The following is a 17,614-nucleotide window of genomic DNA, read 5'->3' on the forward strand; positions in this document are numbered from 1 at the left end:
AAATCAAGATAGATGCGCACATAGCCATACATGGAACATGTGGTGGGCGGTCAGCTACACCCACTCTGTTTCTTCCATGGAAGAGCTGCCTGGGATGCTGATCTGAGTATGGAGAGGCCTTCCTTCTATGAATTATTATTCTTCCCCACCTTGAGGTGAATGTCCATCTGGAAGATCTCCCCAAAGAATCTTAACTAAGCAACTAATTTGCTATCTAAAAAATAATATAAAAAATAATACATTTTTATATACATATAAATATATGTATGTATGTATATGTACATATTATTTTCTTTTCCCTTTTGTCAAGTTGCAATATTCCAAAAGATAGGGTTTAAAAGGTGAACACAGCTGTCCAAAGAGACACGACTGAAAAAGAGCCAATACACTAATCTGTACCAAGCAGGATTCTCTTTTACTACTTATTCCTAAGCGCTCTGGGACATTTTCTTTTTTCACAGTAACCAGTGTTGCACATACAATCCTCCAAGAAGGTCAAAAAGCAGGGCAGAGGAAGTCAATGGCTCTAACTCCTCTCGTGCCTCTAACCTGATCTACGTTCTCCTTTAAGGCTAAAGGTCTCACGAGCTCAGCCAGAAAAGGAGCTGGCAGAACCAAGTGACTTATACTGTTAGGCCCCATTCTATCTCTGCCACCAGAGCAAGATTTCCAAGAAGATGCAATGGACATCAGGGAGACCAGAACCAGGTGCATGGGTCCCAGACACTCCAGATCCAGCCACAACATCTACAGGACTGAAGGAAGAGACGTAAGGAGAAAAGTAAGGGATGTAGAAGACAAGAAAGCACCTGCTTACCTCCTGAGTGAATCTTCCTCAGAGCTCTCCTCAGGCATATCCTGATGTAAGGCTTCCTGTGATACAGTTCCAGATCTGCTAGACTGGGTGTAAATTCTTTCCCAGTGGCCCGTCTCCTGGTTGAAGGCCACCCCCACAGTCCTCTCCTCCTGCGGACTAGCAGAGCTGCTCAACTCCAGCCTGCTGGAGCTGGGCGTTTGGCCCTCAGTCCGCTCAAGGGGTGGCAGCTGGCTGCCACTCGATGGCATGCCCTCGAAGGTGCTGGGGACCTGCCAGGAGGAGCTGGCCTCGCTAGAGGAGTAGTTGGGTGTGGTTCTTTCCCAGCGCAGGGTGTCGTTGTTGAAGGTCAGGAGGTTGTGGCAAGCGCGACAGCGGTTCAGGTGGCCACGGGACAGGTTGGAGTTGTTCTCACTACTGTGTGGGGTGGGCTGGTGGGAGGGGCCTGGCCTCTCGGACTCAATGTTGTTATTGAGCATTTCCTGGGCCTGTTGGGTCTGGGGGGCTTCTCCACTCAGGCTGTGGTCCAGCTCCTGAAGCCGGTCATATTCCAGAAAGAAGCGTCTCAGGTCACACTGAAGCTCATGGCGAATGCTGCCTGAGTTGTTTTGGCTGGAGCCACTTCCTCCATCTGACTCAGCGGCCAGCCCTGAAGCTGGAAAACCCCTCCCTTCTGTGGCTGAAGTGTACACAGACGCTTGAGAGCCACCTTCCTGCTGTCTCAGCACAGACAGCAAACTCACCGAAGAGGCACTGGTCCTGGGCGGAGGCATGGATTCCGCCTCAGAGCGGGAGTTCAGACTGAGCACTGTCCGGGTCCACTCGGACCCTGTCAGCCCAGGAGCTATCTCTCGGTGATACCTAGAAGGGTGGCTGGACAAAGGGCCTCCCAAAGAGCGCCGGGTGGGACCCAGACTGAGGTTGCGGAGCGTGTTGCCGGCAGTGCTACTCTGGACTGTACTGAAGGCAGACGGCCGGTTCAGGAGGCCCTGGTCCTGCTGCGCTGACGAGGCCTGCTCCGGGGGATGGAAGGGCTCGGTCTGTACAAAAGAAAAGGAAGGGGTAGTAGCCCTGGCAGAAGCAGGGGGGACGCTGTCCTGGTGTGGCAAGAGGGAAGGAACTCGAGTGCCAGAGCAGCGGCTGCAAAGGCACAGGATCCCAAGGTGCTGGCAGCACTCAGCTGTGGGGTAACTGACCCGCTGTCGGAGCCGGATGTAAGCGGAAGTCCTGGGGCGCTCCGTGGAGGGCTGAGGGGGAGGCGGTGGGGGTGAGGGGGTAGCAGAATCTTGCACTGTGCTTTGCTCTCCCACCTGGATGCCAGAGGAGCGGGAGGACAGCATGTGCAGGAAATTGTGGAGGAGAGGCGTCCGGCGAACTGGCTGTGATTGCAGCAGGGCACGCTGACGGTAGTGGGATAACTCTGTTCCGTCTATTGGGATCTCTGGTTCATCATCACCCTGCAATGTGGAGCGAGGTGGGGCAGGGGGAGAGCGAGGCAGTTAGGTAGAACCTCCAGATAAATCAAGGAAAACTAACTACTGACAACCAGCCAAGGAAAACAATCTTCATGGAGAGACAATAACCCTACCCTGAAGCACTGAGGACTAACTGGCTTCAGCTTCAGGATCATCCTATGGAATTAAATTATTCACTTCCAATTAGTGACATTTCTGAATGGGTAAGGGGGCAAACCAATTCTTTTACAAAGTGCATCTCTCTGACACGGAGGCAGTGAGGGAAGCAAAAATGTCAACCACCAGAGGCACAAAAATGACAAGCTATCCAACACAGCCTGGTTACTTCGAATAAGGTGATCACTTGGGGGTTTCAGAATGGACTCCCCCGTCAAGACTATGACTAGCACTTTAAATATGCAGTCCAAAGCTAGTTTTCAATCTCGACTGAAAAAGAAACACTTGGGCATTACAAATGACAAGTCCAATATAATCGGAATTGGAACGCTAGTTTAGAAAACCACTCCCAGTTCAGATGGAGTTGGAACTGCTGACTAACTTACCTGCTGATTAGAGGGGTTAACGATGGCTGTGAGTAAGTAGTGTCCAAGAGGATCAAATCTCACCAGACTGAAAACACAAGAGAGAAAGACAGACACGCACAGATGTTAACTGAGAAGAGGAAGCCTGGGTTCAAATGTATAGCAATCACTACTGGTAACTGTGGGATTACCTAGGTATCCACTTCATGCTAGAAACTTTCAAAACTTTCAAAGAGATCAAAATAATAGGGCTCAATACTTCTTGGTACCTCCTCACACTTGCCAGAATAAGGGAATATGTATCACAAAAATAATTTCAAAAAGCATCTAGGCTTCGGTACCAAGAAGCAGCTGCATTAGACAAACACTTGTTCACAGCGAAGAGCCTATCGTAACAGTAAAGCGTAGCACACTCCCATACCCTGCCACAGGGTTAGTTAGTTCTTCCTTCACGAAGCAGCTACACTGGCAAGAAGCAGGAGTTCTGGTGACAATGAACAGTCTCAGCACCAAGTGACATAGCTGAGACTAGAAAACTTTCTTATATCCAACCTCAATACCAAGAGGACCAAAGAAAACCAATGCATCAACTTTAATTCAGGCGATGTGTGTTTTGATCTTGAGGGCTAAATATCAATTAGCAGATTTGATACACTTGACATCTCCATTTTCCAGTTTGATAAACACAAATAACTGATGTTAGCAACTTCCCACCAAGTTAACCTCCACCTGAACACCTTTCAGGTTTCCCAAAAAAGGGCCTTACCCCAAACCCAGATAGTTTTGAACCTAAAAGACATTCTAACAACCCTAGTCTACAGAGACCAGGAGATGAGACCAATCAGAAACAGCGAAAATGAACTACTGATTGGCCAGCAGCTTAAAAAGTCGGAGGAGTGGGGCACCTGCGTGGCTCAGTCGTTGGGCATTTGCCTTCAGCATAGGTCATGATCCCAGGGTCCTGGGATCGAGCCCCGCACGGAGCTCCCTGCTCAGCGGGAGCGTACTTTTCCCTCTCCTCCCCACTCATGCTCTCTTCTCGCTATCTCTGTCTCTCTCTCAAATAAATCAATAAAATCTTTAAAAAAAAAAAAAGTCAGAAGAGCTGTACAGATAACCACCTGCTCTGAGCAGGTATAGCAAACTGCTTCCTGAGGTGACAGCAAGTATAAATGTTCTCTGCCATGTTAGTCCTATGCCAGACATTGCTGGTGGGCAGAGCACTCACCGGACCCGTTCCATCTCGCTAGCTGTCTTCACCACAGCGAAGGGCTCCCGCCGACTCCAATCCCAGAAGTGGATCTCGTTGGCAGTGGCAATCAACAGGAGCTGAGCCGTAGGGTGGAAAGCCAGAGAAGCAATGGCATTGTTGCTGTCTGTGAACCAGCTTTCACTGCCACCCTATAAATGAACCAATCCCAAATATTCTCAGGTTACAAACTGATAGCAGACTGGGATGTCAATTTCAAGAAAGGACCATTTAAGGTAAAATGACTACTTATAGGGCCTACTTTAAATATGTCCACTGTAAAATGTAGAAAATCAGTGATCTGGCAGTGTCACCAATTTATCAGAAAATTATTACTGTCAGCTCAGTTCGCCAAGGCATCTACAATCCAAAGCAATGAGCATCCACACAGTTCCTGCTTCTGAAGCCTGTGAAAACGCATGCTTGGTGCATGACATGGTGCACAGCAACCCACTAGCAAGTCATCAGGACAAGAAGCATACTGCTTTGGCAATCATGATCAGAATACAGTACAATCCTTGCTCTAAAAAAAAAGCATCTATCCTGAACATATTTTAGAACCTCCTATACGATGTCACAATGGGCAGATGGAAGAATAGTTAAATAGGGTGTTCATCTTAGAACGGATGAATAGGGACTAGACTTCCCCTTATTTAAGTGGGCAACGAATACCACTTACTCATAGGTAGTCCTAAGAACCTGGCTAGTCTCTCCTCCAGTTAAGAACTCAATGGTAAACAACTCTCTGCATTTAGAATACCAAAGAAATGGAAATACTTACATGCAAATCCCAAATCCTGACCTCCCCATCTAGGCAGCCAGAAGCAATAAGGCCTGAGATGGTGGGATGAAAAGTGACACACCACGGAGTACGGCGGTGTCCAATCAAAGAATGAACACACTTGCCAGTCTTCACCTCCGTAATATAGATATTGTGGTTTACGTGGGTGGAGGCCAACAGAGTCCTAGGGAAGCAAAGAGTAGGAAATGAATGTGAAGTATGTAGGAGGGTAACAAACTTTATCAGTTCTGGATAATCGGCTTTCGAGTATCCCCCACCCCAGTGTGGAAAAACGACACCTTAGGCATCACAAACAACAGAAGTATTCTGATCTTTAAAAGCTTTGGCTTCTCTACACTGTCCCCAAATGACACAGATCCCCTTCAGAGACTATTTTTTCCCAGCTGAAAAAATAATCCATGCCATCAGTGGCCTATATCACACCGGCAAAGGATTGTAATTGAGAAACTTTCCAAGTTTAGATGCTCAAGGTCCATTGTTTCCTTTGCTTATCCCCATTATTTCTATGGTTAGCGCTGCTCATCTACTTTCTTTCCCCTTCTGGCAAAGCTCTGTTCATGGAAAGCTTCAAAGAACCCTTAGGGATGTTACCAAGCTCAGGCCAATATACAGAAAGCAATGCTGTACCAAGTCTTAAGTTATAGATAAGCACCAGGTACCTGTCTGGGCTGAAGGCCAGTAAGAAGGTAGAGCGTGGACTATCCGGCAGTTCTACTCTCTGAAAAACAAACCAAAAAAAGTTAAGATACATTATTTATAAACTATGGCTCACTCTTTCTCAAAAGCACACAAGCCACTGTAGATTACAGTATAAGCTAAAAAACTGGAGACAATGATCAAGCCACAAGTTGAGAGAAAGAAATCCAAAATACCTTTAAGAAAAATGTCTAGCTCTAAAGGGAAAAGATATTTCTAGCCCATAAATTCTTCCAAATTTATTTTTAAAACTCCGTTAAGTTAGATATATCAATTCCCTCACACAAAATAAATTACACCCCCACTCTACATCATTTGCCCATTCTAAAACCCCATTCTATGGTCACCCCTACAAACCCAACGTCAAAAATATCTGTTCTTCCTACCTTGCCCTCCCATTTCATCCACCGAGTTTTATCTTCCACTAGCTCCTGCAGAAGCCGTTGCGCTCCAAAGGCCCGAGTGCCCCGTTCTCGCCCCCAGAGTATCCGGACAGCATTCTTCTCTGGAACAACCTTCATGGCGCTCAGCAGCCACTGTCACACCAGGCACAGGGAGAGAAGGAGCGAGCAATAGCTCCACAAGCTGAAGCAGCTAAAATGAAGCCATTCAGGTCCTTGTAAGTTGTCTTCATGGAAATCTAAAGGATGGACATTAAAGTCAAAGAACATCTATTCTGCAATCAGAGAAGCTTCCCACTGCAAATACAATTCTAGCTCAAAGAGCTAAGTATTTTTTCATTTAATGACACTCTCTCAGGAAAGACCCTCCTCCCAAAACTTTTTTTTTTTTTAAGATTTTATTTATTTATTTGAGAGAGAGAGAGGCAGGGAGAGAGGGAACACAAGCAGGGGGAGCCGCAGAGGGAGAAGCAGGCCTCCCGCGGAGCAGGGAGCCCGATGCAGGGCTCGATCCCAGGACCCCGGGATCATGACCTGAGCTGAAGGCAGACGCCCAACAACTGAGCCACCCAGGCGCCACCCAAAACTTTTCTTCCAAAAATATTTCATGCTTTTTTTTTCCAAGTTTTTTTTTTAAATTCTAGTTAATTAACATATATGGTAACAAAAATATTTCACCCTTAAATTTTTCTCATATCCTCAGTAGCTCAGCCTTATATCTAAAGAATAGATCATTCTCTAAAGCAGTTACTCTTACTATTTTATCAGGCAGGAAGAACTTTTGTTACTAATAAAATTCTAAAAACCTGTCAAAAACAAAACACAACACAGCACCTGCCCTCCCTTCTGCACCACACTGCCTCCCTAGCCACCAGCCCCCCTCCTTATCACTTGGGCAGGCTCCAAGCCAAAGAACAGGTAACCAATTTTAAAAGGTTATTACTTGAGTTCTAGCTCTCTCTTTTTTTTTGGGGGGGGGGGGGGGAGAGAATCTTAAGCAGACTGCATGCCCAGCACAGAGCCCAACGCGGGGCTCGATCTCACAACCCTGAGATCATGACCTGTGCTGAAACCAAGAGTCGGTGCTACTGAACCTACTGAGCCACCCAGGAGCTCCGAAGTCTGGTTCTTATGCAATAGCTTCAACTCTACCTCCTACCTAAAAGCATGTGCATGAGGACTACTTTGAGGTAGCTTTCTCACTCTCTTTTTCTCTTCTCCACTAAAGTTCCAGAGCAGCAGAGAGAGGATAAAAGAGAAGAAAAAAATTTAATTCCTTTTTCTCATCCACCAAGCTATAAGGGCATAAAACTATCATAAAATAAAAATTCAACTAAAATGTCAACCAGCAGCAAAACATACACCCATGCAACAATTAAAGAATATGCAACCCAATAAAATGGCATTTCAGAAAAATACATGTAAAATGTTATTCACTATAGCACTGTTTCAACTGTTATGAAAAATTTCAAATGTGCAGAAAAGTTGAAAAAAACAATATAATAAACACACTATTCGCAACTTAGACTCAAGAATTGTTAATATTTTGTCACATCTGCTTTATCTGGCTCTATGAACACACTACATTTGTGTTGTTTTTTTACTTTTTTCTGAACCATTTCATCAGGTTTCAAGATGCTTTAACCCTATATACCTCATTGTGCATCTGCTAGGAATAAGGACATTTGACTTCATAACCACAATACCAGTAAGTACACTGATTATCATCTAATATTCAGTCCTTATTCAAATGTCCCCAACTGTCTAAAAAATGTCTTTAATAGTTGGCTTATACAAAAAAAAAAAAAAAAAACAATCCAACCAAAACTCAAGCAATGAATTTGGATGTCATGTCTCTTTAGTCTCTTTTACTCTAGAATGGCCTCCAAGTTTTGCCTTGGTTGGTTTTACATTTACTTACGACATAAGCTTATTTTTTTAGAGGGGGAGTGGCAGGGGGAGAGACAGAATCTTTTTTTTTTTTTTTTAAGATTTCACTTGTTTATTTGACAGAGAGAGAGCACAAGCAGGCAGAGCAGCAGGCAAAGAGAGAAACAGGCTCCCCACTGAGCAGGGAGCCCAATGAGGGGTTCGATCCCAGGACCGAGGGATCATGACCTGAGCCGAAGGCAGACGCCCAATGACTGAGCTACCCAGGCGCCCCAAGAGAGAGAACATCTTAAGCGGGCTCCACCCTCATCTCAGAGCCCAACACACAAGGCTTGATCTCATGACCCTGAGATCATGACCTGAGCCGAAATCAAGAGTCACCCACGTGCCCCCAACACAAGCTTTTTTAAAGCCCAGGACACGTGACTTGGACAATGTCTTACATCTCAGTTTTGTCTGTTTGTTTCTTCACAGTGTCATTTAGCTTACCTCTCTATCCCTTACATTTCCTATAAACAGAAGGTTAGGTCTAAAACACTGATTAGATTTAGGTTGAGCAGTTTCTGGCAAGAATGCCTCACAGGTGATGCTATGTATGTACCGCACGATGCAGCACAGCAGGTGGCACATATTGTCAGGCTGTCCCACTTAGTGGGACATGGTAAATTATGTGATCATTTGGCAAAATATGACTACTTGGTTGAGTCTGTAATTGAAAGAGCTCTCTATAAAGGTACAGTCCCTCCTTTACAATTAGCAATCTGTGGCTAATATTTGGCTCCTTCTCAACTTTTTGCTTAATAGTTTAGCAGTCACTGATGATTCCTTCTTGAATTATTTCATTTAGGGGCTGAAAAAATGTTGATTTTTCCAATTCCATCATTACTTCTACATTTATTAGCTGGCATTCCTTTGGAAAGAACTTTGCCTTAAAAACTGAAGCAGAGTAAGTGGGTTTTTTCCCCCTTTAATTACTACTTCTGTCTTATTGTTTGTAATAGCACAAACTGGGGACAACCCAAGTGTCTATGTAAAAAGGGGACTAGATGACTAATCTGTGGTAAGGAAGATTCTCTGGGTACTGATAACAAGAGATCTCCAAGATAAAATATTGTGAAGAGAGGGGAAAAGCAAAGTACAGAGCACTATGTATAGTAATGCTACTTTTTGAATAAGAGAAGAAATTAAATGGTCACTCATTAGGGACTGAAGGGACAAGATGAATGGAGACAAAGATGGAAGCAAGATTTCTCAAATATTTTCGTTTTGTGTCATTTTTATTTTTGAAATGTATTACCTATTAGAAGTTTATTTTAAAAATATTTAATGATGTGAAAAAAATACCTCTTAAGTGAAAAAAGCAGAATACAAAATTACATATACAGTATGATCTCAATTTTGTAAAAAAAAAAAATATATATATATATAATCTATATCTTGGAAAATAATGATACAAAAGAAATATAAATACTAACCATGGTTGTCTTTAGCTGGTAGGACTATAAGTGATTTAATAATTAGAAAAGGGAGTGTTTTCACTTTTTAAATTTAAAAAGTAATAAATACTTACTGTAAAAAGTGAAACAACAATGGGCTCTTTACATTTCACAAATGGCTGCAATCTGAAAAGTACACAACTAGATGTATCCAAATACAGACAGAAGGAAAAATATTTATAGCCTGTGCTGAAAGGAGTTTTCTCCCTGCCATATTAAAATGTAGAAAGTCAGAAAGGTTTTACAGAAAGACACAACTCCAAGTTCCTAGATACATACAGCAAAGTTCCCTAAGGAGTGACAAAGGAACAAACTCTAGTCTGTATCCTCATGGTAGAGCTCTCATCCCTCATTAGTGCACGGAATAAGTATGTACACACTGAAAATGTCAACATGCTGTAAGCCAACCTTCTGAAGCAACTAAGGACAAAATAACTGGAAGGAAATAATCTACTTGGTGACCCTGACAATTCATGGTTTAACACCAAAAGTCTGGAAGTGAAACTGCCACACAGCTGAATAATTACTAACCAGGAAGGTGCGAGAAACACAGTTCCCATTAGTTCACTTTAACCCTTTATGGAGTCTTAATTTGTTTTTTGAGCTCATAATTCTTTTACCTAATACAGAGAAGTTCAGAAGAAATGAGTTTTGAGGGTCACTTGTCTTAAGAGTGTGACATAAAAGTACTTTCACAGAAATACATTTAAACCATTTATAATCTTATAACATGCGGTGAAAACAGCAGCAGTCCAATTCATACAAAAAGAAAAAATATGACCTGACCTGTGTAACTCAAGAGGAAGGAAATATAGGTCACAAACATTGTATGATTCAGAAAACTGTGATACAACCAAAAAAGTTCCTAAAGGAATTGGAAGAGGAAAGAGCTGCTACAAGTATGTTATCAAAAAAAAAAACCCTAAAAACCTCAAGCTCAGGCTTGCCAAAGAGCTTGTCTATCAATTCCCAAGGACCTAAACACACTAAAAGTTCAAATGAGAAAGCTGGACTGATGCCAGGAAGTCAAAGGGCCTAAAACAATTGCAGTTTCTCTTCTGTCTGAAGAAAAATATTTGCTCTGTTTCTTTAAAAGGATAAGGGACTTAGACTCACAGCTACCTGAGAAGAGATTTTACTTTGTTCTCTATAAGGAACAAAAGGAGCTAAATCAGACTGAAGTCAGACAGGTCCATTGCTGAGGAGGAAGTGCCAGTCAAGTGTGTTTTTCATTCCTCTTTTTAAAAAGGAGGAAGAAACAAGTTTCCCAATCTGTCCCTTAAAGCAGACTGAGACAAAGGGTGCCAAGAATAGTCTTTGTGATGCCATTACACAGTCCCCAGAATCAAATCTCGGTTACCAAGGGCCTTATGCAAGGAGAACCGGAAGGACACAACTGAGATGTGTACATAAAACAAATACCCCTTTCCACATGCCCCGCCCCCCATAACATGACTGATCACTCTGAAAAGATGGGAAGATAAACCACCTTTAAAGACTTTCTTTTAATTCTAGGACAGGGGCGCCTGGGTGGCTCAGTTGGTTGGGCGACTGCCTTCAGCTCAGGTCATGATCCTGGAGTCCCGGGATCAAGTCCCGCATCGGGCTCCCTGCTCTGCAGGGAGTCTGCTCCTCCCTCTGACCCTCCCCCCTCTCATGTGCTCTCTCTCTCATTCTCTCTCTAATAAATAAATAAAATCTTTAAAAAAAAAAAAAATTCTAGGACATAATTGTATTTAACAACTAATAATAAAAATCACCTAGAGAGTATGCCACAACCCAGTGGGAACTAAAAGTTGGATTTACAGGTTCCCCTAGCAATTTGATCATCTAATGCCAGGAACTTTTTACTCCACCTTCTCCCTAGGGGACTTCAGGAAAGTTACTTAACCTCTTTGAGACTTAGTTTCCTTCTCTGTAAAACAGGAATGGTAATATCTACTTATCAGGTTGCTGTGAAGCTCCAATAGGAAAAGAGTGGTAGAGTGTCAACATCGTTGCTGTTACTGTTGTCATTAGTACTGAATCCTCTTTGGGGTTCACCATGGTCTCCCTCACCAAACAATACAGCCAACTAAAACCCCAGAGATATACAATGCTAACAATTCCCAAGAGGAGCAGATTTTTCTAAGAAACATTTCAAAGGCTATTACCATCAACAAAGTAAAAAGTACTCAGGAAAATAAAGTATGTCTCTGTGGCAAAAATAATTAAATGAGGGGCACCTGGGTGGTTCAGTCAGTTAAGTATCCAACTCTTGATTTCGGCTCAGGTCATGATCTCATGGGTTGTGAGATCGAGCCCTGCATCAGGCTCTGTGCTGGCTGTGGAGCCTGCTTAAGATTCTCTCTTTCTCTACTCTCTCTCCTTCTCTAAATAATAATAATAATAAAATGAGATCTGAGCTACCTCTCCATAAGTAAAGTGAATTAAAAAGCAGAACCAACAGGGACGCCTGGGTAGCTCAGTCAGTTAGGCATCTGCCTTCAGCTCAGGTCATGATCCCAGGGTCCTGGGATTGAGCCCCACATCAGTCTCCTTGCTCGGTGAGGAGCCTGCTTCTCTCTCTGCCTGCCACTCTTCCTGCTTGTTTTCTTTCTCTGTCTGACAAATAAATAAATAAAATCTTAAAAAAACACACACACACACACACACAACAGAACCAACAAGTCAGAATTGTATCTGCAACCTGGCTAATAATTCAGATCCCAAATCCTCCCTTCCAATAGCATTCCAGGGGTGTGAATCAGAAAACTATTAGCTCTGTAAGGGACTGTTAAAATGGAATAAAATCACCTCATTTCTTTGAGTAACTGCATCTCTCTCCACTGCACTAACCACGTAGGAAGTCTAAGAGTCAGATCAATTATGTAATACCAACATATATTCCATAACACAGAGGATTCATCCCAAGGTTAACTTTTATTTTTTCTTTTTAAAGATTTTATCCACTTATCTGACAGAGAGACACAGCGAGAGAGGGAACACAAGCAGGGGGGAGTGGGAGAGGGAGAAACAGACTCCCCGCTGAGCAGGGAGCCTGACGCTGGGCCCGATCCCAGGACCCCGGGATCATGACCTGAGCGGAAGGTAGACGTCCAACAACTGAGCCATCCAGCCACCCCCCCAAGGTTAACTCTTTATTTTTATAATTTTTTTTTTTTAAGATTTTATTTGTTTGACAGAGAGAGACACAGCAAGAGAGGGAACACAAGCAGAGGGAGTGGGAGAAGCAGGCTTCCTGCTGAGCAGGGAGCCTGATGCGGGGCTCGATCCCAGGACCCCGGGACCATGACCCGAGCTGAAGGCAGACGCTTAACGACTGAGCCACCCAGCCACCCCAAGGTTAACTCTTTAAAAGAAAAAAAAATAGTTCTTTAAGTACTAAATCTAGGATTACTTGCATAAGTAAAGCTCTCCCAACAACTGGAAAATTAGCGACAGAATGTCAAGCCTTTAATTAGAGGCCTAAAAGTAGCCCAGTACTCTTTAGAAACTCCATGTGGGTGGAAATACACACAGTTTTCTACAATTGGCAGCTTTGTTTTCATTAATAGGACTTTTTCCAAAACATTTTAGGACACTTCAAATGATACTATATAGGATCCAAGTCCATAATGTGAGCTCCACAGTGAGCAACCAGACCTGACCATACAGTTCTTGCCAGACTCCTAGACTAGACTGAGCTTAGAGGCAGGCAAAGAATTTGGGGCAAAGCAACACAAATCTAGAACAGGTAGACCCAGGGAACACATTCTGAAGGCCAACACACCTGGAAGCAGGAAAACATCAACTATTACCTGAATTGTGTATGTGCTGTGTATGGACTTCTAAAAGATATCCTAGAATATGCCAAAGTGATAACTGTGGTTAAATCTAGGTAGAGAAATATTTTTTTTTTATCCATAATTTCTAGATAAGAGATGACACAGTATAGTGGTATATGGGCCCTGAAATCAGACTGGCTGAATGAATCCCAGCTCTGACATTTTCTTGGTAAAAGAGGGCTTCTTAGAAGAGTTACCTAACCTCCCTACACTTCAGTTTCCTCATCTATAAAATGTGACCACTGATGGTATGTATATGATAGGGTTGCCGTGAGGATTAAAAGATTTACCAAACGAAAAGTACTCACTCTTCTAGAATTCCAATGCTTGTACCAGAATAATTTCATTCTGTAATGAGGAATTAAAATTAAAATAGCAGTAAGAAAAATAAAAAAATTTAGGCCGTGAAATCCTATAAACAATCAGATAAATTAAATTTAATACAAATTCTTCTAGGCAAAATGGAATTATCCACTGCAGCAGTTTCCAAACCATTTCACATAAAAGATCTGAGTATTGACATCTTTAAAAAAATAAAATAAAGCCACAAGGTAATGGTTAAAATAATAATTCCTAACACTTTCATAGTGCTTTTCATGTCCCAGACACTGTTCATAGCACTTTACATAAAGTAATTTACAATCCTCATGGCCCCTCCATCAGGGTTCATGAGGTCCCCAGGGAATAAGTCAGTCAGTAGTGCATTCAGGATTCAAACACAGGAAGTCTGGCTCCAGAATCTGGATACTTAACTACTACAGAAAACTCCATAGTGCCTGAGATACAACCTCCTATTCAGTCTCTCTTCTATGTCATTTACTACCCTCACATGTATTAGGCCCTCAATAAATGTTTCACTGTCTTACAATATCAACTGGAAATCTGCTTGCTTTATATTTGTAATGTTCATTTCCTCAAAGGAGAAGAAATGAATGAATGACATTAAGGAAAAACGAAAAAATTCTCACTCCTTCCTTTACAGCAATACATAGTTTTTGAGAGAAAAAAGGGACTATAAACCCTTTGACCAGAAATAACTCTGAATTTGATAAAGTACCATATGAGACTATATCATGAAATTCAGCTACTATGTATTTACCCTACACAACTACCAACTCCATCGAATAAGAAAAATTACTTCTCAATAGGAAATAGAGATAGATGCCACAGTACATTGACTTCTGTCTGGCTGCTAGAAGAGAACACAGATCTTGAAAAAATTAATCAGCAGGAGATGTGATTGTGCATACTCTGTCAAACCTGTGCATACTCTTTTGTCAAACATGGACTACAACATAAACACATCTCAGAAAAGAAGGGGACTCTTACACGTACAGTCTCATGCCAACCCTTTCTCACCCACAAGGCAGGCGCAAGTGCTAGTGACCTCCCTGCGCTGCCAGAGTTAGTTCCCAGAGGCTCTATCACTAACTTAGTTTACCATCCTGTGCTAGATTCTCTCCGAAGACAGTTGCCATCACTTCCGTCCTACCCTACTCCCATACTGCCCCACCCATTGAGAGATAACATATTTCTCACCCCATGAATACAGGCTGACCTGGTGACTTACTCTGAGCACAGAATGTGGCTGAAGGGATGATGTGTCAGTTCCAGGCCTGGCAGCTTCATATTTGAAAGACAGCATACTTAGAACAAAGTACAGAGGCAGTGGATAGTCTGAGAGCAGGGACGGGAATATGAGATATTTTATCTTTGAGGCTTGAAAGTGCCAGATATAAAAGTGATGTGATTTAATGGGTAAAGATAAGATGAAGAGGTAAGAAGCTTCAATGACTGATTTGTACCACTGAGTTGTTATATAATCTTTTACAAATCACACTGGTGCTGAATTTCATTTTTCTCCATGTACAAGCTGAAAGTAATCACACCTTTTTTGTACCTTAAAGGAATAATGTCCTTAGAGTATATTAGAAGAAATGGGTTACAAAAAATTCAAGCAGATTTACTACTTTTGGAAGTAAAAGCCAAGTTAAGAACCAACAATAAGGACAGTACACAACCAATGGAAGTTCGCACAAAGAAGTTTGGCACTCACAGTTCTGAGAGAGTGCAAAGGAAATCAGAGGAGCCGAGAAGCAGAATCAGAGAGTACCTCTAATCACCTGACAAACTGGAAGCAAATAATTTAGAGAATCAAAACCAATACAATCAAAATTATACACAGACCCTTTATAAAAAGCCAAAAGCCCAGAAATAAAATGCTAATAATTAGACAGAACCTGCATTCCTACTGCAGACACGCACAACATTTATGTTCAGAATTACAAATACTCCAAAATACAATTGTCTCCATCTAGAAAGTCAGGCTAAGAGGTAATAATGAAGCGAGTACCTGGTACAAAGGTGGTCAGCCCAAGTTTATCAAGAGATAAGCAAGCAATATGACCTCTTTTTTGTTCTCAGATCCACCATCACCCCCAGTGTTTTTCATGTAACTCAGAATAAGGCACACTTCTATTTGTATATCACAAATAGGCTAACAGCTTTACAAAATGCTTTGAAGACACAAAACTAAATTCTAATTACTGTTATTAAAATAAAGAGGAGGAAAAAACACTAGATTTTCTGCTACAGAGTTTGCTTACTAGGGCTTCCTAAAGTAACTCACAACGATGTAACCTAATGTCTGAAACACAGCAGAGTTTGTACTCAAACACAAAGTGTGATCAAAACTGGAAATAGAAAGCCGTTAAGTCCCAAATTTGAGACTGACGATCTTTCTTATTGCAACTTCCTCAGAAGGATAACAAAAAAAGAAATGAAGTTTTATCTGCAAACTATTCTGGGGAAGATGTGCACTGAGAATACGAGAACCCCTGGAAACATAAGGAAGAGCAAGGAGGAAACCATGGAACCAAGAAGAAAGTGAAGCTCAATTTTTGAGGCCCAAGCTATCAACAGAATCAAGAAGCCAGGAAGGCTACCCTTAAATGCACAAAAATGGCAAGAGATCTTCCATTAGTAAGCAAAGAAAAAAAAAGTAGCTTTTGATCAAGAAATGTCACAGAGGCAAAAACAGCTTAACCCCAGAACTGTGGAACTGATCCCAGCTGCCTCACGCAAACAGGCCTAATGACTTTGGCAAAAACATACCTTTCATCCACCAACATTAGGAGTTTGAAGTAGAGCCGATTTCAAATCACAAAGGGTGGCATCTTTGTTTTCTGCAGTCTTTGGGGAAAAGATGACTGTGAATCTCCTCCCAGGAGTAACACACTGCCCCCAGCATTCCTGGAAACCTCTGGAGCCACAGCAACAGTAGTGGAAGATGCTGTGAGAACATCACCCCGAGAATCCTCACAAGCCCCAGGACAGACGAGAGTATGGAGATTATTGAGATGAGATTAGTTAAGAAAAATAAAACCTGGAAGAGGTTAAGAAATGCATCTAGGTTTGCAAAATGAGTCGGTAGCCAAAGCAGGATTTGAATTCAGGCTTTTCCTTCAGATAGCATCAGAACGGAGCTTGACTCCCAGTCCCTGGCTCAGCAGATACTATGTTCAGTGTTCTCCAATGTTAGAGTCAGCCCAGGTCAGGTTCTTGGCTGACTAGAATAGGGAAAGAAAAAATTTCCCTCAAGGCTTCAGGAAAAGAAGTCGTCAAATTATTAAATGTAGAGCTCTTATGCTAAAAGGTCTGGCTGCTCGTCCATCTTGCCAATCACATTTCTCAGCCAATCAAAATAAGTCATTGGATTTAAGAACCTAGCCATTTTAAGCTTTGACTAGAACCTGGATTCCATTTCCCCAACTTTCCGAATAAAAACACTTAAGGGGAGGAGAAGGATACAAAAATGACGATAGCCAAGAAACATTTATTGAACATCTACCATGTACTCAGCACTATTCTAGGCACTGAGGATACTCTACTGAACAAGAACATTCCTGCCCTCAAGAAGATTACATGATTATGTAACTAAAAATTGACGATACTTTCAGGGTACCTGGGTGGGTCCGTCAGTTGGGCAGCTGGCTCCTGATTTCGGCTCAGGTCATGATCTCAGGGTCCTGGGATCAAGCCCCACACTCAGCAAGGAGCCTGCTTGAGGATTCTCTCTCCCTCTCCCTCTGTCCCTCCCCCACCCCTTCTCTCTCTCTAATAAATTAATAAATCTTTAAAAAAAAAATCTGAGGATACTTTCATGCTAGGAAGAAAATAATGGAAATTAATGTTTTTTGGGGGGTCAGATTAAAGGGAGGAAATCAATAGCTGTGAATCACTTTCCATTTTTCTATGAATGAGCCTGAGAAAATATAAGTCAGGAGAAATCTTAAAATATTTTCATATAAATTAATACTATAATAAATATAACCCAACATTACTTCCTATTTTTAAGTAATTATATATGACTAAATCTGAAAGCATCCTTACCTCAAGAGTAAACAGTGATCCTTTTTTCTTTTTTTAAAGATTTCACCCATT

At 42.2% G+C, this 17,614-nt stretch overlaps 1 protein-coding gene across 4 annotated transcripts in view; it reads right to left on the reverse strand.

Moving 5' to 3' along the window:
- The window catches only part of AMBRA1 (autophagy and beclin 1 regulator 1), a 171,065-nt gene that overhangs the window by 135,529 nt on the left and 17,922 nt on the right, over window positions 1–17,614 (reverse strand). For 2 of the 4 annotated variants that reach the window (XM_032414022.1, XM_032414021.1), the window contains exons 1-7: window positions 5,944–6,097; window positions 5,521–5,579; window positions 4,841–5,024; window positions 4,039–4,211; window positions 2,832–2,898; window positions 2,125–2,271; window positions 818–1,854 (exon numbers count right to left, since the gene is read on the reverse strand). In XM_032414022.1, coding sequence (XP_032269913.1) covers window positions 818–1,854; window positions 2,125–2,271; window positions 2,832–2,898; window positions 4,039–4,211; window positions 4,841–5,024; window positions 5,521–5,579; window positions 5,944–6,078 — 1,802 coding nt within the window. In that variant the 5' untranslated portion in view covers window positions 6,079–6,097. Of the gene's footprint in view, window positions 1–817; window positions 2,272–2,831; window positions 2,899–4,038; window positions 4,212–4,840; window positions 5,025–5,520; window positions 5,580–5,943; window positions 6,198–17,614 lie in introns of those variants that run through there. The other 2 variants (XM_032414020.1, XM_032414019.1) reach the window with 2 other exon arrangements.

The sequence above is a fragment of the Phoca vitulina genome, unplaced genomic scaffold (genome assembly GCF_004348235.1).
Source record: "Phoca vitulina isolate PV1807 unplaced genomic scaffold, GSC_HSeal_1.0 scaffold16, whole genome shotgun sequence".
Lineage (NCBI taxonomy): Eukaryota > Metazoa > Chordata > Mammalia > Carnivora > Phocidae > Phoca > Phoca vitulina.